At 41.8% G+C, this 21,299-nt stretch overlaps 1 protein-coding gene across 1 annotated transcript; it reads left to right on the top strand.

The window, feature by feature from the left end:
- Window positions 1-219: 219 nt before the first annotated feature.
- LOC116484262 (cilium assembly protein DZIP1-like) lies at window positions 220-1,789 on the top strand. The gene is given in 2 exon segments (XM_032753622.2): window positions 220-933; window positions 935-1,789. Coding segments are annotated over 2 exon segments (1,485 nt in total). The 5' UTR covers window positions 220-300; the 3' UTR covers window positions 1,787-1,789.
- Window positions 1,790-21,299: the final 19,510 nt, after the last annotated feature.

Genomic DNA, 21,299 nt, shown 5'->3' with positions numbered 1-21,299 from the left:
ATGAGAGGCCTGAGGTCTACAAGTTGATGCTAGAAATATTTTAGCCTCTCCAAAACCCAGAATGCAGCCCCGACCCAAGTTTTTAAGGGTTCTGGGTGCACGCTGACCGCGCGCGGGCGGACGCGCCCTTGCTCCAGGTCCGGACCTGGGCGCTGCCATAGTAACGTCCTGGACGCCCAGACGTTAGGCCGCCGCCGCCGGCGGAAAGCAAGGAACCCGGCCTTCTCCCGCTCCTGAGCCCTGTGGCGGCGGCGGCCCGGGAGGCTGCCCAGGCTGGGTAGAGACCGCCCGGCTCCTCCTATGCAAGCTGAGGCAGCGGATTGGCTTTCAAGCATGCCCTTTCAGAAGCATGTCTACTACCTTCTCGCCAGCGGCCCAGAGGGGACCGACGTCGCTGTGGCCGGCGCCGCCGCGGGCTCAGCCTCCATGGCCTGTGCGCCCCCCAGCGCGGCTTCGGGGCCCCTGCCCTTCTTCTAGTTCAGGCCGCGGCTGGAGAGTGTGGACTGGCGGCGGCTGAGCGCCATCGACGTGGACAAGGTGGCGGGGGCCGTGGACGTGCTGACGCTGCAGGAGAACATCATGAACATCACTTTCTGCAAGCTGGAAGACGAGAAGTGCCCACACTGCCAGTCGGGGGTGGACTCGGTGCTGCTGAAGCTCATCCGTCTGGCGCAGTTCACCATCGAGTACTTGCTGCACTCACAAGAGTTCCTCACCTCGCAGCTGCACACCCTGGAGGAGAGGCTACGCCTGAGCCACTGTGACGGCGAGCAGAGCAAGAAGCTGCTCACCAAGCAGGCGGGGGAGATCAAGACGCTCAAGGAAGAGTGCAAACGCAGGAAGAAGATGATCCAGCAGCTGATCACCCAGCAGCTGATGGTCGAGGCCAAAGCCAACTATTACCAGTGCCATTTTTGCGACAAGGCCTTTATGGAACCAAGCTTTTCTACAAAGTCACATTCAACGCCGCCACACTGAAGAAAATTCTCGTTTTGAGTATCAGAAAAATGCACAGATTGAGAAGCTCCGGAGCGAGATCGTCGTATTGAAGGAAAAGCTGCAGGTCACCAGGTCTGAGCTACAGGCTGCACACCATGCCAGTGCGGTCAGATTCTCCAAGGAATATGAAATGCAGAAAACAAAAGAGGAAGACTTTTTGAAGTTATTTGATAGGTGGAAAGAAGAAAAGGAGAAACTAGTTGATGAAATGGAAAAAGTCAAGGAGATGTTTATGAAGGAATTTAAAGAATTAACTTCGAAGAATTCAGCATTAGAATATCAACTGTCAGAAATCCAGCGCAATATGCAGATCAAGTCCAACATAGGCATATTAAAAGATGCACACGAGTTTAAAGAAGACCGTTCTCCATATCCCCAGGATTTCCATAATGTCACACGGCTTCTTGATAGTCAGGAAAGCAAATGGACAGCTCGAGTTCAAGCTATTCATCAAGAACACAAGAAAGAGAAGGATCGGTTCCTGTCACATATAGAGAAACTTCAAACCTCGACGATAAATGATCTAAATGCAAGCAATGTTTTCTGCAAGAAAATGATGGAAGAGCTAGGGCAGAGACTCCAGGAGCAGAACGAGCTGATTATAACTCAGAGACAGCAGATTAAAGACTTTACCTGTAATCCATTAAACAGTGTCAGTGAACCCAAAGGAAATCCTTTAGCCTGGCAGGCTTTTGAATCTCAGCCAGCTGCTCCAGCTGTGCCTATTAATGCCCCAGCCCTGCACACTTTGGAAACTAAATCAGGTCTGCCAATGGCGCATGGGTGACATAAAGCTTGAGAACTTCCAGCCTGAGCAACATCACAAGATCCCATCTCTACAAACAAATTTAAAAATTAGCCAGGTGTGGTGTTGCCTGCCTATAGTCATCACCACTCAAGAAGCTGAGGCAGGAGGATCACTTGAGCCCAAGAGTTCCAGGCTACAATGAGTTACGATCTTGCCACTGCGTGAGAACTGGGCAACAGTGGAAGACTCTGTTTCTGAGCAATAAAAATGTAAAAAAAAAAAACTTATTTGTAAACATGGTAAGGAATACCCATATATACTCATTACCCAAATTTTCCAATTTTTAATCTTTCTCCCTTGTGCACCCTAGTTTGCTATCATTTTCTCTATCAACATAAATATATAATTTTATAACTTACATACAGAAGTCCTTTATCTCTAAATACTAGTATCTGTATTACAAGAACAGAAAGATGGTCTCATATGTAACCAGTATATACATAATCTATACATTTAAAATTTATACAAAATGTTATCTCATCTCTTATATGTATGTATTAAATCTTTTTCAATTAAAACAAAATTAAATGCAGAATGGATTCAGACATCTGGGCAGATAATTGCAGCCAGCCACAAATTCCGTCATTCTGCTGACTTCTATTTCCTTTCCATTTTAGGATTCTCACTTTTCTGACCAATGATTGTCCAAACAGAGTGAGAGTAAACTGGGGCCACTAAATCAAGGACCTAAGATCAAGGACTGAGAAGGTATTTGCAGTTCATTGGCATATGTTTGCATTTCTGTTTTTGCAATGTTCCATGATAACATCTCTTAAGTACAAGGTGTATCCACAAAACCTTAAAATTGATGGAAAGTAAACATTTAAACCAACTAGTTGATTGCCCATTGTGATACCATTAATGATTTTTCTCCTCCTTGAATTAACAGAATTTTGGGCTAATTGAAATGTCAAGACAACTTGTAATCCCAGAAAACCTAAATGGGAAATCATTTCCCAGTAAGATCATAGAGCCACCAAAAGGACCATATTCGATGTCAATATACAACCAATAGCACTCTTCCACATAAAGAACAATCAGAAAAATATAATAAAAAGAGATCCCATTCACAATAGAAACAAAAACCATAAAGTACCAAGAAATACCTTTGATGTGAAATTTTTTTGACCCAAGAGAAGAAAACCAACCAATCAAACAAAATGGCGGTGACAAGAAAGCTTGACTAAATGGAAACAAGAACCATGCTCCTTTTTAAAGGAACAAATTCTACTCAGTCTAACTTATAGGTTTGACCACTTCTCAACAAAAAACAGAATGTTCCTGAAAGTTAAAATTATTTACCTGAACTAGAGAATGAATAAACATAAAACAAGAGATAGCATCAAAGAAAAGGATTGTGGTGATCATGGTGGGTACTAGCACCACCATTTGTGAAAAAATATTCTCAATCTGTGATAAAGACTATGATACTGATGCATGTCAGTGGAACTGATGCAAATCAATGGAATAGAACATAGCATCTAGTACATAAATGAACATTATTACGCATAAGAACCAAAAATACTATAAGGAAGTTCATATGATCAATGGGAAAAGAAAGATTAGATACTCTTAAAAGTACCTAATCATCTTCTAATTGCACACAGAAATGAATTCCAAATGAATTAATGAAAATTTCAAAAAAGCAAAAATTATCAAACTAGATTATAGAAAGGAATCTTTGTCAGACCTCTGATGGAAGGGAGCAATGTCAAAGCATGTAAGATAGATACGAATGCATAAAAACTTCACACTCTAAAATGCAGTAACATAAAGGAAAGCAAAATCAGGTGACAGAGGGCAAATATGTCCACTGTCAAGGGCGGAGAAGATTTAACATTTGCTGATTTTTTTTTTTAAAAAAAGCAAAGCCTCTAAGATGTCAATGTGGGCAAACATACTCAGGGAAGAAGTAAATTGGTCAACACACAAATGAAAAAATGTTCATTAGTTGCAAAAGAAGTGTAAAGGCAAAACATAAATAGATTCAAATTTTGCCTATTAAATTGTATTTTGAATGGTAGTATATTCCGATGGTTTAAAAATCAGAAAGTATAAAAAGTATACAGTGGAAAGTCTCCTTCTTGTGTTTATTCCCCTAGTGCCAGTTTCCCAACCCTGTGCTTAGATTTTAAAATATTATGGGTCTATGCAAATACACATACAGATTTTCCTCCTTTTAGTCTGAAGGTAGCATACCAAAAACATCATTCTGAAATTTGCTTTTTTGACATAATAATATATCTAGGAACCCTTTCCATATCAGTACTTAGCTTGCTCATTTTTTATAGTTATATAAACATTTTTCATTAACATTAGTATGTTGAAGTACATATGAATTTAAATTGGTTTCATTCAGAGTTTTTTAATCATTTCAGAGGTACACACACATAAGATATTTACAAGTTATTCATTCAACATTTGTTGAAGTCCTACTCTGTGGTAGAAAACAGGTATCTATCTAGAGACTAACAGACAGCCTGGTAAATAATAAAACTCCATTGTGTAGCTATCCTACAGTTTATTTAACCAGGTCACTGTTAATGTTCATACTTTTCCTATAGGTGAATTGTTTTCTTTATAGTTTTCTAGTTTCAAGATTACATTTAATAAATTTTTATTTTAGTCTGGGTGTGGTGGCTCACGCCTGTAATCCCAGCACTTCGGGAGGCTGAGGTGGGTGGATCACAAGGTCAGGAGTTTGAGATGAGCCTGTTCACTATGGTGAAACCCCATCTCTACTAAAACTACAAAAATTAGCCGGGCGTGGTGACGGGCACCTGTAGTCCCAGCTACTCGGGAGTCTGAGGCAGGAGAATCACTTGAACCCGGGAGGCGGAGGTTGCAGTGAGCTGAGATCATGCCACTGCACTCCAGCCTGGGCGACAGAGTGAGATTCCATCTCAAAAAAGAAAACAAAAAAATACACATTTTTATTTTAATAAAAAGAATTTGCACCTCATTAATGCATTTAATAAATAAGTTTAGAATTATTGATTCGATTATTAAAACTACACCAAAATCTATAGATGTTAATTATCATTCAGAAATATTGAATTCCCAATTTCAGGGATTAAGCATAAACATAGTCATAGATACCTAAGAGGATAAGACAAATCCCTGCAAAAATGTGCTACCATGAAGGCAACTCGAGATTTAGTAATACGATATTATGACAATATTCTGTGAAACAATCTGTCAGCATTTTCAGAAATGTGACATGCAATGCCTAGAACACCAGCCAGCTAGGCTCCTTGGTAGACATGTCAGTGAGGAGAAGGCCGCACCGGGGTGACATATGTTTTTAAATAGCTCAGAGGCCAAGCACACTGCAAGGTGTCAGGCATCCCTCTGATATTTCAGTTGAATATAAATTTGGAGCTGAATCTTTATCAAAGGTAAATATGTACACACAGTAATGCTTTCATAACAGCAAATCTCAAGTAAGCACCCTATGTAATGAAGAAAGTAACTTATTAACACACAGCTCAGCTATCGATTGCGGTGTTATAAGCCATCTCAAAGCACAGTAGCTACGTGATTTATTACTTGTCATGATTCTGGGGTTGACGGAGCTCCACTGGGAGGAGCTTCTGCTCCACGTTGGGTGGCTGAGATCACTCACGCGACTGCATTCAGCCGGTAGCTTGGCTGCAGCTGGGATGTCCAAATGGCCTCTCATCCTCCAGAATCTCCTTGCACTTGGCTTTTCACCCTGCAGTGGTTCCTATGGTTTGGATGTCCCACCCAAGTCTTATGGTAAACTGTAATCCTCAATGTTAGAGATGAGGTCTGGTGAGAAGTGTTTAGATCATGGGGGCAGATTCCTTGTGAATGGCTTGGGCCATCCCATCCCCTTGGTGATAAGTGAACTCTCACTCTAAGTTCTTGTGAGAGCTGGTCATTTAAAAGTGTATGGCACACCACCCCCTGACCATGCTCCTGCTTTTGCCATATGATGAGCAAGCTCCCATTTCACCTTCCACCATGAGTAAAGGCTCCCCAAGGCCTCCCCAGAAGCTGAGCAATGTTGGCACCATGCTTGTACAGCCTGCAGAACCATAAGTTGACTAAACCTCTTTTCTTTATGAATTACCAAATTTCAAGTATTTCTTTATTGCAATACAAGAACAACCTAATACAGTGGTCTAGCTCCAAGGAACATTTGAAGAGGACAAGCCCCCATGTGCAAGTGTGTATTAAGCCTCTGCTTGCACCACACTAGCTAATGTCCCATTGGCCAAAGCAAGCCACATGGCCAAGGCCAAAGTCAAGAGCTTGAATACACAATACATAAGGGCATGACAACCAGTAAGTGTATTTCCCTGAGGTCATCAAAGTATAAAACTGCCACATCATGATTTTTCTGTTTTACTTGAAAGGATGATAAAATTACTAGGAGGGAGTGAGTGAAACACTGAAATAGTACCAGAGGAGACCACACAAGAAATTCCTCTAACTTTAAAAATCAGCCTCCTGCTGGATGCAGTGATGTGAACCTGTCGTCCCAGCTACTCAAGAGGCTGAGGTGGGAGGATCACTTGAGCCCAGGGGTTCAAGACTAGCTTGGGCAACATAGCAAAACCCCATCTCTAAAAAAAAAGGCATCCGCTCCAAATCTTTTTCTTTTTTTTTTTTTCTTTGATACAGAGTCTTGCTCTGTCACCCAGGCTGGAGTGCAATGGTGTGATCTCGGCTCACTGCAAGCTCCGCTCCTGGGTTCACGCCATTCTCCGTGTTAGCCAGCATGGTCTCGATCTCCTGACCTCGTGATCCATCCACCTCGGCCTCCCAAAGTGCTGGGATTACAGGCGTGAGCCACCGCGCCCGGCCCCATCCTTTCCAAATCTTAAGAGTGCAGCTGAACGATGTTGATTACAAAGGGGTGAAATGTGTAAACTTGTTGGTAAAGCTCATTTACTGACGAGCTTTATTAATAAGCTTCACCAAAGGGCAGCACACTTTTAGAAAATGTCAGTTTGTTCAGCTAATGGAAAACAAGCTTTACCATATGGATGGGTCCTTTTGACTCTCCTTGCCCAGGGTTCTTAGGGGAATCTCTGCTGTGGGCCCAGATGTCTCTGCAGCCCATCAGGTTGAAGCAGGGAGATGAGTGTGACCACATGGATGGTATGATGCCAGCCTTCATCACTACCAAAGGGCTTGAGTCTCAGTGACACTAGGTAGATCAAAACGAGGAATGATTCCATCAAAAATAAAGCATTCAAATTCAAAAGACAACTCTGTGCAGAGGATGAATAATTAATTAGGTAAGGGATGGTAGCAAGAAAATTGGGATTTTGTGGATAAATTGAACTGTTTACATGGAAAAACAAAACAGACCAACCAAATCTGCAGACTCACTGAACCTCGACCAGCTGGAAGCAGGCATATTGGTTGCTAATATGGAAAACTATTTTGACAGTTAAAAAAATTAATGACAGTTAAAAGGATGAATGCTGAAAGAACTGCTTAAGCCCTCAAATAATGAAAAATATCAAGAAGAAAAGGCAAAAAGAGGATAGTAGTGAAAACAAAATACAGAAGACTTACTTCAAAAGGAGGAGCAGAGCAAGATGCCTGAATAGAAGGCTCCACCAATTGTCTTGCCTACAAGGGCAGCAATTTAACAACTGTCTACTCACAAAAAGCACCTTCATAAGAATAGAAAATCAGGTGAGCACTGGTTTTAACTTTATCTAGCTGAAAGAGGCATTGAAGAAAGTAGGAAAGACAGTCCTGAATTGCTGACACCGCCCCTCCCCCACCCCCTGGCAGTAGCAGCATGGCATGGAGAGAGAATCTGTGCACTTGGGAGAGGGAAAGTGCAGTAATTGTGAGACTTGCATTGAACTTAGTGCTGCCTTGTCATGCCAGAAAGCAAAACCAGGCTGAACTCAGTGACACCTACCCATAGAGGGAGCATTTAGACCAGCTCTAGCTAGAGGGTTACTCCTCATCCCAGAAGATGGAACTTGAGCTGTGGCAAGCCTTGCCACCCCAGGCTAAAGTGCTCTAGGACCCTAATAAACTTGAAAGGCAGTCTAGGCCACAAAGACTGCAACACATAGGCAAGTCCTATTGCTGAACTGGGCCCAGAGCCAGTGGACTTGGGGGGCACACAACCTGCTGAGATACCAGATGGGGTGGGTAAGGGAGTGTTTGTGCAACCCCCTCAATCCCAGGCTGCTCATCTTACAGCTCCAAAAGAGACCTCTTCCTTCCACTTGAGGAGAGAAGAGGAAAGAGTGGGGAGGACTTTGTCCTGCAACTTGGATACCAGTTCAGCCACTGTAGGAAAGGGCACCAGTCAGAGTTATGAGGCCTCTTTCCCAAGCCCTAGCTCCCAGATGCCATTTCTTTTTTTTCTTTTTTTTCTTTTTTTTTTTTTTTTTTTTTTGAGACGGAGTGTCGCTCTGTTGCCCTGGCTGGAGTGCAGTGGCACGATCTCAGCTCACTGCAAGCTCTGCCTCCCCGGTTCACGCCATTCTCCTGCATCAGCCTCCCGAGTAGCTGGGACTACAGGTGCCCACCACCACGCCCAGCTAATTTTTCGTATTTTGTGTAGTACAGACAGGGTTTCACCATGTTAGCCAGGATGGTCTCAATCTCCTGACCTCGTGATCCGCCAACCTCAGCCTCCCAAAGTGCTGGGATTACAGGTGTGAGCCACCGTGCCCGGCCCCAGATGCCATTTCTAGACACATCCTGGGCCAGAAGAGAACCTGCTGCCTTGAAGGAAAGGAACCAGTCCTGGCAGGACCCATCACCTGCTGACTAAAGAGCCCTTGGGTCTTGAATAACCAGAAGCGATAACCAGATAGTATGCCCTGGGCCTTGGGTGAGACTCTGAGTCTTACTGGCTTCAGGTGAGACTCAGCATATTCCCAGCTGTGGTGACTATGGAGAGATACTCCTTCTGCTCGAGAAAGGTGAAGGGAAAAGCAAAGGGAACTTTGTCTTGCACCTTAGGTAGCAGCTCGGCCACAGCGGGATAGAGCACAAAGTGGGCTTTTGTGGTTCTCGATTCCAGGACTTGGCAATTGGGCAGCATTTCTGGACCTGCCCTGGGCTAGAGGGGAGCCCACTCCCCTGAAGGGTGTATCTCAGGCCAGGCAGCATTCACCACAGCTGACTGAAGAGCACTTGGGCCTAAAGGAAACTTCAGCAGTAGTCTGGCAGCACTCCCCTCTGGGCTTAAGGTGGCAGTAGCCATAGGATGAGAACTCCTCTGCCTTTGGAAAGGGGAGGGAAGAGTGGGAAAACCTGCGTCTTCTGGTTTGAGTGCCAGCTCAACCACAGTACAATAGAACACCAGGTAGACATCTAAGGTTTTTGATTCTAGTTCCCTGATTCCAGGATAAAACCTCTGGACCTACTCTGGGCCTGGGGGAACTTGCCACCCCAAAGGGAAGTACATAAGTCTAGCTGGCTTTGCCACCTACTGAATGTAGAGCTCCAGGGCTTTGAGTGAACACAGGCAGTAGTCAGGGAGTGGTTACAGCAGGCCTTGGGTAAGACCCAGTGCTGTGCTGGCTTCAGGTCTAACCCAGCACAATCCCAGTGGTGGTGGCCACAGGAGTGCTTGTGTCACCCCACCCCAAGCTCCAGGCAGCTCACAACAGAGAGAGACTTTATTTGTGTGGGTGAAAATAAGAGGAGAAAACAAGGGTCTTTGCCTGATAATCTAGAGAATTCTTCTGGATCATATCCAAGACCATCAAGGTGGTACCTCTATGTGTCTGTAAGAATCAGACCATTTCTGGGCTAGGGGTGCCCCCTAATGCAGATACGGCTTAGATCACAACACCCGAGTCTTTTTGAATATCGGAAAGCTTTCCAAGAAGGACTGGTACAAGCAAGCCCAGGCTATGAAGACTACAATAAATACCTAACTCTTCAGTGCCCAGACACAGACAAACATCCACAAACATCAAGACTATCCAGTAAAACTAAATAAGGCACCAGAGACAAATCCTGGAGAAACAGCGATATGTGACCTTTCAGACAGAGAATTCCAAATAACTGTGTTAAGAAAACTCAAAGAAATTCAAGATAACACAGAGAAGGCATTCTGAATGTTATTAGATAAATTTAACAGAGATTAGTAATTTTTAAAAAAATAAAGCAGAAGGCCAGGCATGGCAGCTCATGCCTGTAATCCCAGCATGTTGGGAGGCCGAGGGGAGTGGATCAAGAGGTCAAGAGATTGAGACCATCCTGGCCAACATAGTGAAACCCTGTCTCTACTAAAAATATAAAAATTAGCTGGGCATGGTGGCGCCCGCCTGTAGTCCCAAGCTACTCAGGAGGCTGAGACAGGAGAATCACTTGAACCCGGGAGGCAGAGGTTGCAGTGAGCTGAGGTCGCACTGCACTCCAGCCTGGCAAGAGAGCGAGACTCCATCGGAAAAAAAAAATAAAGTAAAATAAAATAAAAAATATAGTAGAAATTCTACAGTTGGAAAATGCAATTGACATACTGAAGAATGCATCAGAGTCTTTTAATAGCAGATTGATCAAGCAGAAGAAAGAATAGTGAGCTTGACAGGCTATTTGAAAGGAGATTTTGTCACAGGAGACAAAAGAAAAAAGAATAAAAAGCAATGAAGCCCACCTACAGGATCTAGAAAATAGCCTCAAAAGGGCAAATCTAAAAGTTTCTCCTATACAGAGGAGGTAGAGAAAGAGAGCAATAGGGGTAGAAAGTTTATTCAAAGGGATAATAACAGAGAACTTCCCAAACCTAGAGAAAGATATCAATATCAACTATAAGATGGTTATAGAACACCAAGCAGATTTAATCCAAAGAAGACTACCTCAAGGGGTTTAATAATCAAACTCCCGAAGGTCAAAAATAAAGAAAGGATCCTAAAAGCAGCAAGAGAAAAGAGACAAATAATATATGGAGCTCCAACACGTATGGCGGTAGACTTTTCAGTGAAAACCTTACAGACCAGGAGAGAGTGGCATGACATATTTAAAGTGCTGAACGAAAAAAGCTTTTACCCCAGAATAGTATATCCAGTGCAAATATCCTTCAAACATGGCAGTCAAATAAAGACTTTCCCAGACAAAAGCTGAGGGATTTCTTCAACACCAGCTCTGTCCTACAAGAAATATTAAATGGAGTACTTCAATCAGAAAGAAAAGAATATTAATAAGCAATAAGAAGTCATCTGAAGGTACAAAACTCACTGGTAATAGTAAGTATACAGAAAAACACAGAGTATTATCACTGTAAACTACTCTTAAGTAGAAAGACTAAATGATGAATCAATCAAAAATAATAACTACTACAAATTTTGAAGACATAGACAATACAATAATATATAAGTAGAAACAACAAAAAGCTAAAAAGCGAGGTGGGAGGACAAAGTTAAGGTGTACAATTTTGAGTCATTAAAATAATGGGTTATAGGACAGTATTTGCAAGCCTCATAGTAACCTCAAGTCAAAAAACAAACAACAAATACATAAAAATTAAAAAATAAGAAATTAAATCATACCACTAGAGAAAATCATCTTCACTAAAAGGAAGACAGGAAAAAAGGAAGAGAAGACCACAAAACAACCAGACAACAAATAATAAAATGACAGGAGTGAGGCCTTACTTATCAACAACAACACTGAATGTAAATGGGCCAAATTCGCCAATCAAAATATACACAGTGACTGAATGGGGAAAAAAAAAAAAGACCCAATGATCTGTTGCTGAAGGGAAACATACTTCATCTGTAAAAATACACATAAACTGAAGATGAAGGGACAGAAAATGATTCCATATCAATGGAAACCAAAAAAGAGCAGGAGTAGCTATACTTATATCAGACAAAATAAATTTCGAGATGAAAACTATAAGAAGAGACCAAGAAAGTCATTATATGATGATAAAGGGGTCTGTTCAGCAAGAGGATTTAATAATTTTAAATATATGTACAATCAACACTGGAGAACCCAGATACATAAAGTGAATATTTTTAGAGCTAAAGGGAGAGATAGACTCCAATATAATAATGGCTGGAGACTTCAACACCCTACTTTCAGCATTGGACAGATCTTCTAGCTAGAAAATCAGCAAAGAAACATTGGAGTTAATCTGCACTATAGGCCCAATGGACCTAATTTATATTTACAGAACATTTCCTCTAACAGCTACAGAATACACATTCTTTTCCTCAGCACATGGATCATTGTCAAGGAGAGACCATATGTTAGGTCATAAAACAAGTCTTAAAACATTCAAAAACATTGAAATAAAATGAAGCATCTTCTCTGATCACAATGGAATAAAACTAGAAGTCAATAACAAGAAGAATCTTAGAAACTATACAAATACATGGAAATTAAACACCACGCTCCTGAATGACCAGTGGGTCAATGAAGAGATTAAGAAGGAAAATTCTTGAAACAAATTATAATGGAAAAACAACATGCCAAAATACGTGATATACATGAAAAGCAGTTCTAAGATGAAAGTTTATAGCTATAAGCGCCTATATCAAAAAAGAAGAACTTTAAATAAACAACCTTATGATGGATGTTAAAGAACTAGAAAAGCAAGAGCAAACAAAATCCAAAATTAGTAGAAGATAGAAAATAATAAAGATCAGAGCATAAATAAATGAATTTAAAATGAAGAAAACAGCACAAAATATCAGTGAAACAAAAAGTTGTGTTTTTTTGCAAAGATAAACAAAATTGGCAAACATTTTGCCAGACTAAGAAAAAAAGAGAAGACCCAAATAAAATTAAATCAGAGATGAAAAAGGAGACATTACAACTGATACCCCAGAAATTCAAAGGGTCATTAGTGGCTACTGTGAGCAACGATATGCCAATAAATTGGAAAATCTAGAAGAAATAGATAAATTCCTAGACACATACAGCCTACCAAGATTGAACAATGAAGAAATCCAAAACTTGAACAGACCAATGACATGTAGTAAAATCAAAGCCATAATAAAAATCTCCCAGCAAAGAAAAGCCCAGAACTTGGAAGCTTCACTGCTGAATTCTACCAAACATTTAAAGAACTACTACCAATCCTACTCAAATTATTCCAAAAAATAGAACAGGAGGGAATACTTCCAAACTTATTCTACAAGGCCAATATTACTCTAATACTAGAACCAGACAAAGACACATCAGAAAAAGAAAACTACGGGCCAATATCACTGATGAATATCAATGCAAAAATCCTCAACAAAATAGCAAACTGAATTCAACAACACATTAAAAAGATGATTCATCACGACCAAGTGGGTTTTATTCTAGTGATACAAGGATGGTTCAACTATGCAAATCAATCAGTGTGATACAGCATATCAAGAGAATGAAGTGTAAAAACCGTAAGATCATTTCAACTGATGCTGATAAATCAATTGAAAATAAGTCATTATATCAATTGATGTTGATAAAATCCAACATCCCTTCATGATAAAAATCCTCAAAAATCTGGTTATAGAAGGAGCATACCCCAAAATGACAAAAACCATATATGACAGACCCACAACTAATGCCATACAGAATGGGGAAAAACTGAAAGCCTTTCTTTTGGGATCTGGAACATGACAAGGATGCCCACTGTCACCACTGCTATTCAACGTAGTACTGGAAATCCTAGCTAGAACAATCAGACAAGAGAAAGAAATGAAGAGCACACAAATTGGAAAAGGATAAGTCAAAGTATCCTTGTTTGCAGATGATATGATCTTATATTTAGAAAAACCTAAAGACTCGACCAAAAAACTATCAGAACTGATAAATAAATTCAGTAAAGTTGCAGGATACAAAATCAACATAGAAAAATTAGTAGCATTTGTATATGCCAAAAGTAAACAATCTGAAAAAGAAATCAAGAAAGTAATCCCATTTATAATAGCTACAAATAAAATAAAATACCTAGGAATTAATCAAAGAAGTCAAAGATATCTACAATAAAAACTATAAAACACTAATGCAAGAAATTGAAGAGGACACCAAAAACTAGAAGCTATCCTGAGCAAATAGAACAAAATTGGAAGAATCACATTACCTGACTTTAAATTATAGTACAGCGCTATTGTAAACAAAATGACATGGTACAGGAATAAAAACAGATATATAGATCAGTGGAACACAACAGAGAGCCTAGAGATAAATCCACACATCTACAGCAAACTTGTTTTCAACAAAGGTCCGTCCTTCCTTCCTTCCTTCCTTCCTTCCTTCCTTCCTTCCTTCCTTCCTTCCTTCCTTCCTCCCTCCCTTCCTTCCTCCCTCCCTTCCTTCTTGCTTTCTTCTTTCTTTTCTTCCCTCTGTGGCCCAGGCTGCAGTACGGCTCCCTGCGTACTCCCTGCGTCCGGCTCCCATGATTCTCCTGCCCCAGCCTGCGGGCTGCCTGGGATTGCCGGGGGGCACCACCACCGCTGCCTGCTTTTTCCCCTTTGGCTGGAGGCGCGGTTTCGCCATGTTGGCCAGGCTGGTCTCCAGCTCCTGACCCCGAGTGCTCTGCCCGCCTCGGCCTCCCGAGGTGCTGGGACTGCAGACGGAGTCTCGCTCACTCGGTGCTCGGTGTTGCCCGGGCTGGAGTGCGGTGGCGTGGTCTTGGCTCGCTGCAGCCTCCGCCTCCCAGCCGCCTGCCTTGGCCTCCCAGGGTGCTGGGATTGCAGCCTCTGCCCCGCCGCCGCCCCGTCTGGGAGGTGGGGAGCGTCTCTGGCTGGCCACCCATTGTCTGGGATGTGAGGACCGCCTCTGCCCAGCCGCCACCCCGTCTAGGAAGTGAGGAGCGTCTCTGCCTGGCCGCGCATCGTCTGGGATGTGAGGAGCGCCTCTGCCCGGCCGCCTCGTCTGGGAAGAAGTGAGGAGCGCCTCTGCCCGGCCACCCCATCTGGGAAGTGAGGAGCTCCTCTGCCCGGCCGCCCATTGTCTCGGATGTGAGGAGCGCCTCTGCCCGGCCGCCCCTTCCGGGAAGTGAGGAGCGCCTCTGCCCGGCCACCACCCCGTCTAGGAAGTGAGGAGCGCCTCTGCCCGGCCGCCCCGTCTGGGAAGTGAGGAGCGCCTCTGCCCGGCCGCCCCGTCTGGGATGTGAGGAGCGCCTCTGCCCGACGGCCCCATCTGGGAGGTCTACCACGGAGGCCAGAAGCAATGTGGGGGCTGGACGTGGTGGCTCACGCCTGTAGTCCCAGCACTCTGGGAGGCCGAGGCGGGTTGATCACTTCAGGCTAGGAGTTCGAGACCAGCCTGGCCAACATGGCGAAACATATGAAAAATACAACAGACAAACCAACCAACCAACCCAGCGACAACAAAACAGGTCTACCCTGGAGTCATACTCTCATTTTTTCTATTTTCCTCCCTTTCTGATCCTTTATCTCACTTTCTTTTTCTTCCTCTTCCTTCTCCTTCTTCTTTGTCAAATAGAGGATTGAGTTATCATTGATCCATACAAAGTCCCTCTCTCATTTATTTTCTTTAATTCCCACTCCCCATTTCTATTCCCCATCTTCCCATGTGCAACCTTCCTAATATGTTTGATATGCATCTTTTTGTTTGTATGTATTTTTAGAAAATGTTTATTGTTTTGTGTGCAAAAAAAATTAATAAAAAAATGCAAAAAAAAAAAAAAAGGTGCCAAGAACATACACTGGGAAAAGGACAGCCTCTTCAGTAAATTGTCTGGGAAAACTGGATATCCATATGCAGAAGAATGAAACTAGACCCCATCTCCCTATCTCTTGCCATATAAAAAATAAAATCAAAATGGATTAAAGACTTACATTTAAGACCTCAACCTATGAAACTACTAAAATAAAACATTAGGGAAACTCTCCAGGACATTGGGCTAGGAAAAGATTTCTTGAGTAATAACCCACAAGCACAGGCAACCAAAGCAAAAATGGACAAATGGGATCCCATCGAGGTAAAAAGCTTCTGTACAGCAAAGGAAACAATCAACAAACTGAAAAGACAACCCACAGAATGGGAGAAAATATTTGCAAACTATCTATCTGATAAAGGATTAAAATCAGACTATATAAACAACTCAAACAACTGCACAGGACTAATCTAATAATCCAATTAGAAATAGGCAAAAGATCTGAATAGACATTTCTCAAAAGAAGACACAAAAATGGCCAACAGGGATATGAAAAGCTGTTCAGCATCATGGATCAACAGAGAAATGCAAATCAAAACTACAATGCGAAATCATCTCACTCCAGTTAAAATGGCTTTCATCCAAAAGTCAGGTAATAGCAAATGCTGGCGAGGGTGTGGAGAAAAGGGAACTCTTGTACACTGTTGGTAGGAATGTAAATTAGTATAGCCACAATGGAGAACAAGTTGGAGGTTCCTCAAAACAATTTGGAGTTTCCTAAAAGTAGAGCTACCTTATGATCCAGCATTCCCCCTCCTAGGATAAACCCAAAAGAAAGGAAATCAGTGTATCAAAGAGATATCTTTACTCTTATGTTTATTGTAGCACTATTCACAATAGCCAAGATTTGGAAGCAACCTAAGTGTCCATCATCAGATGAATGGATAAAGAAAATGTGGTACATAGACACAATGGAGTACAATTCAGCCGTAAAAAAGAATGATATCCTGTCATTTGCAACAACATGAACGGAACCGGAGGTCATTATGTTGAGTAAAATAAGCCAGGCACGGAAAGACAAACTTCACATGTTTTCACTTATTTGTGGGAGCTAAAAATTACAATAATTGAACTCATGGAGATAGAGTAGAAGGATAGTTACCAGAGGCTGGGAAGGGTAGTAGGAGGCTGTGGGGGAAGTGGGGATGGTTAATGGGCACACAAGTTAGAAAGAATTAACAAGATCTAGTAGTTGATAGCACAACAGGGTGACTACAGTAAAAATAGTTTAATTGTACATTTAAAAATAACTAACAGAGTATATTTGGATTGTTTGTAACACAAAGGATAAATGCTTGAGGTGATAAATTTTAAAAAGGCTTCAACAACAACAAAAAACAATGAATACAAGTAAATTGAACTTGCTCATTAAGGTCATGTAATTTGGAAAATGATGCTTACTTTATATTTTTTCTAAGTATTTTAAGATTAAATGTTGAATTAGAAAAATGCATTGGAATTTCAAATATATATAACAATTTATTAGGTCGGTACAAAAGTAATTGCTGTTTTTGCCATTTTGCCATTACTTTTAAATGGCAAAAACAGCAATTACTTTTTTGTCATTACTTTTAAAATGGCAGAAATAGCAATTACTTTTGCAACAACCTAATAAAAGAAGAAATAGATTAACATCCATGTGGCCTTTTGAATAAAATTGCTTATGTAATTTTTCATTAAGGCAAAAACTAACAATTCTGAGTGGCAATTAGAGTGACTCATCAATCAAATTATTTGATTGCATCAAAATGAAAAACTCAACAATTTGGCATTTTAAGCAATGAGTTCAAAGATATTCCAATTATATTGTTTAGTCCCCAGAGTATTTCCTCTTTTTCTGGGATTGGCCAATACTGAAAACCATGCCTCTTCCTAAAATATAATGAAAGATATGTTGTGAAGAGGCTTCCTAGGTCATCTAGATAAGGCCCTGCTATCCGGTGATGAGAGCTACCATTTATTGAATGTCTAGTGTGTGCCAGGCACTGTGCTAAGTCCTTTACATGCTTATTCTCCTCAGCATCATCCCCATTTTACAGATGAGGAAACAAAGATACAGAGACAGATGTTAGCTTGTCAAGTCACATGTCTGGTAAATAGTGGAGACAGGATTTGCACCAGGCAGACTGACTGTGGCTCCAGTTTCCCACTGATTTTGGAGCTGTATTAAAACAAGCACCAGGATAAATAAATCTGGGGGTAACTGTGCAACCAAAGAAAGGAACCTGAAGAATTGTTGACATGTGCAGCTCAAGACATAATCTGCTGTCCCAATTTTCCTTTTTCTACTCACTCTTTTTTTTTCTATTGCTACTGTTGCAAAGCAAACAAGCTATCCAAATAGTCCACTTTTTAAACTAACTGTAGACTAAAAATATCATTTATTTATACTTTAAAAAACTTGTAGATTTAGTAAAGGAAGATTTAGTAAAAATTCAATAAAGAAAGTATTTTCTGCTTAAACAGCTTGAGTTTACCTCTTGGTACACAAGATGTGGCCCTTTATTAAAGACATGGTCTTCTGTCGCCATCTTCAGGAAGAGATATAAATATCTCCTCTATCTTGTGCTGTCAATTTTTAGTACATTCATGATTCAACCAAAGTTTGTTATATACAAACAGATAAAAGCAGAATTAAAAAACATATTTCTTAGTACATTTAGTGCACTAGCGGCCAGTATTTAAAGAGAATCTAAAAACTAGACTGCAGTATAGAGAAAAAAGAGTATTGTATTATAAAAAATGGGTTTTGACATTTTTAAGGAAAATTTGGGGTCTTCATCAAACTCCAACATTATTGAAATTTTTCTTAATAAAGTATACCTGTAAGCTTTGTCTTGCTTTCCAAAGGTTTATGTCCAATGAGCAGAGGACAAAGTGAATCTTATTTCCTCCTAAGCTTATTTCTGCAGGCATGGAACTTGCCCTTGCCTGGTGTTCTATAGAACATACTTAGATCTTGGCCCCGGAGATCCTATCTTGTTCACCGATCTATCCCCCCCACTATCAGCAAGATTTGTGACCCATTGTAGGCACCAATAAACATTTGTAAAGTCAATGCTTTCCTTCCTCTGTTCTACAATGAATCATCCTTTACTGTATAACTTTGGAGATAACCTAGATTTAACCAAAAATGTTGGTCAGGCCCACCCAGCTTATCTTATCAGTAAGTGAAATGAGCTTTCTCTAAGGCAAGCCAGCCTTCAGGATTAAAAAAAAAAATACTCCCTGCTTTTCACAGATCCTAAAATTCTGTTATGAAAAAGTCACCTTTTTGAGTGTTACCTTTTTACAATTTCCTATTAAAATTTCACACTTCATGGGAGTGGTCTGTAACGTAGTCAGCCCCGGGCCTACAAAATATTAACAGTTCAGTAAATACAGCTGGCTTCATGGGATTGTGATCTGTGTAGTCAGGGGCCTGAGTTCTGAGGTGGTTTGCATTTGATTTAATGCTCTGCTATGGCTGCCTTGAAATTCTTAATAATTTTTGAACAAGGGTCCTGCATTTTCTTTTCTTTTTTTTTTTTTTTTGAGATGGAATCTCGCCCTGTCGCCCAGGCTGGAGTGCAGTGGCGCAATCTCGGCTCACTGCAAGCTCCGCCTCCCGGGTTCACGCCATTCTCCTGCCTCAGCCTCTCCGAGTAGCTGGGACTATAGGCGCCCGCCACCACGCCCGGCTAATTTTTTTGTATTTTTTAGTAGAGACGGGGTTTCACCGTGGTCTCGATCTCCTGACCTCGTGATCCGCCCGCCTCGGCCTCCCAAAGTGCTGGGATTACAAGCGTGAGCCACCGCGCCCGGCCGAGGGTCCTGCATTTTCATTTTGTACTGGGCCATGTAAATTATGTAGCCAGTCCTAGTAAAGGGTAGCTTTTACTGCTGGCCTAGCTAAATTGCTGTTCACGTTTTTTTAGTTCAGTAATCTAAAGGTTTGTACTCTTTGGTCCACATCACTATTTAAGCTTCTTTAGGCTACAGAAGTTCCTTCTTTGGGGATGAGCACAATATTTTTTCTAATGTAATTTTTTGTTGGGATATAATTCACATGCCATAAACCTTAACATTTAAAAGGTAAAATTCAATTGTTTTGAGTTTATTCACAAGGTTAGCCAAGTCTCTTTATTTTATTGTATTATTTTTAATTTTTTTGAGACGGAGTCTTGCTCTTGTTGCCCAGGCTGGAGCGCAATGGCTCAATCTCGGCTCACTGCAACCTCTGCCTTCCAGGTTCAAGCTATTCTCCTACCTTAGCCTCCTGAGTAGCTGGGATTACAGGCGTACACCACCACGCCCAGCTAATTTTTGTATTTTTAATAGAGACATGGTTTCACCATGTTGGCCAGACTGTTCTCAAACTCCTGATCTCAGGTGATCCACCTGTCGTGGCCTCCCGAAGTGTTGGGATTACGGGAGTGAGCCATTGCGCCCAGCCCTATGCTTTTTAAAGAGCCCTAGATTAGGAGTGAATTGCACTGATTCCACATTGTTTTCCCCACTCTTTGAAGCAGGATCTAATAAATGATGTGTGACTGAGTTATACTACTTCACGAAAACATATTGCCCATATCAAACTAATGCTATTAATGAACTGGCCATAACATTTTAGAGGTGGAAGAGATCCTAAAGATCATTTGGTCTTACTCCTTCATTTTATGGTTTAGTAAATTGAAACCTAAAGAGATTGACTGCTTTGTTCAAAGCCACAAAGAAAGTGGTTAGAAGCTGTGGTTAAACACAGGACTTGTTTTAATTTCATGTGTCGCTAGCTCTATAATTCTACGTCATTCTGTTTAGAGTGTTCACCTTTAGACAGCAGAACCAAAAACCTCACTAATATAGAAAATTAGGTATTTGCAGGTACCAGCAGCAGGGTTCAAAAGAGTAAATTTTTTAGTCTCCTTCCCTTTAGTAAAGTGGATATTTTCAGAAATTCAAATCGATTGGATAATTGTTTCTCTAGTTTTCCTCACTCTAGAACCCAACTATGTGATATTGAGGCCTTTATATTACCATTCATTGGTGACATAATACTGTCCCTTCTGTGTGCAATTGTGGAAATTTATTCAGCTATGCTGCATAATGGTAGCAATTTAATGAACTTGTAACATATTATTTAGCTCATTAAAGTCTTTGCATTTAAGCAATGTTGATGCTTTTAGGTTGTGAAGAAATTTTAGTTTAATGCATAATTAGTTCTAATACATTCTAGAATTTTATCAGAAAACTTTCATGGCCAGGCAAACTAAAAACACAGTAACAGTAACTCAGGCAATCACACAGACTCATACATAATTAAGTTAAATCCTCCTTTTACATTTTTTGGGAGTCTTCTTTGGGAGGATATTTTAAATATTGATGTTGTGTAACTGTAATTAATAATAAATATTTGGAGTGCTGTTGATGACAGTGGTGGGCCTTCCGGAGCAGCCGCTGCCACCACGCTGGCTGCAGTGGGGAGGCGCAGGCGGTGGTGGCAGGAGCCGCTGCAGGAGCAGCAGTGGCGGTGGTGGGTCCCCTGTGCCCCACGTCCCCTGTGCCCCGCGTTCCCGAGGCAGCCACCTGCACCACCCTCACCTTCGCACAGTGGGGCAGGACCCACTCCCAGGTTTGGAACCTCCACTGGGGCCTCAGCCTGGCTCCCGCCACGTCTTGGGAGCCCCCGAGCCCCCAGGTGAAGGCACAGCCAGGACTCATGGGGCCGCCTGAGAGCGTCGGGTTTATTTGTGCAGAGTTGGCAGGGGCTGCTGCGCCGCTGCTGCAGGCAAAATGCGGAGAGGAGGCTAGCAGTCCCTGGAGCCCACCCCTGGGAGACCCTTCGGAGCCTGCCGTCCTGGGAGCCCCCATGGTGTG

Source organism: Hylobates moloch, unplaced genomic scaffold, assembly GCF_009828535.3.
Source record: "Hylobates moloch isolate HMO894 unplaced genomic scaffold, HMol_V3 SCAFFOLD_15, whole genome shotgun sequence".
In the NCBI taxonomy this organism is placed as follows: Eukaryota; Metazoa; Chordata; class Mammalia; order Primates; family Hylobatidae; genus Hylobates; species Hylobates moloch.
The sequence above is the reverse complement of the archived record's forward strand: the minus strand, read 5'-3'. Positions and strand labels throughout refer to the sequence as shown.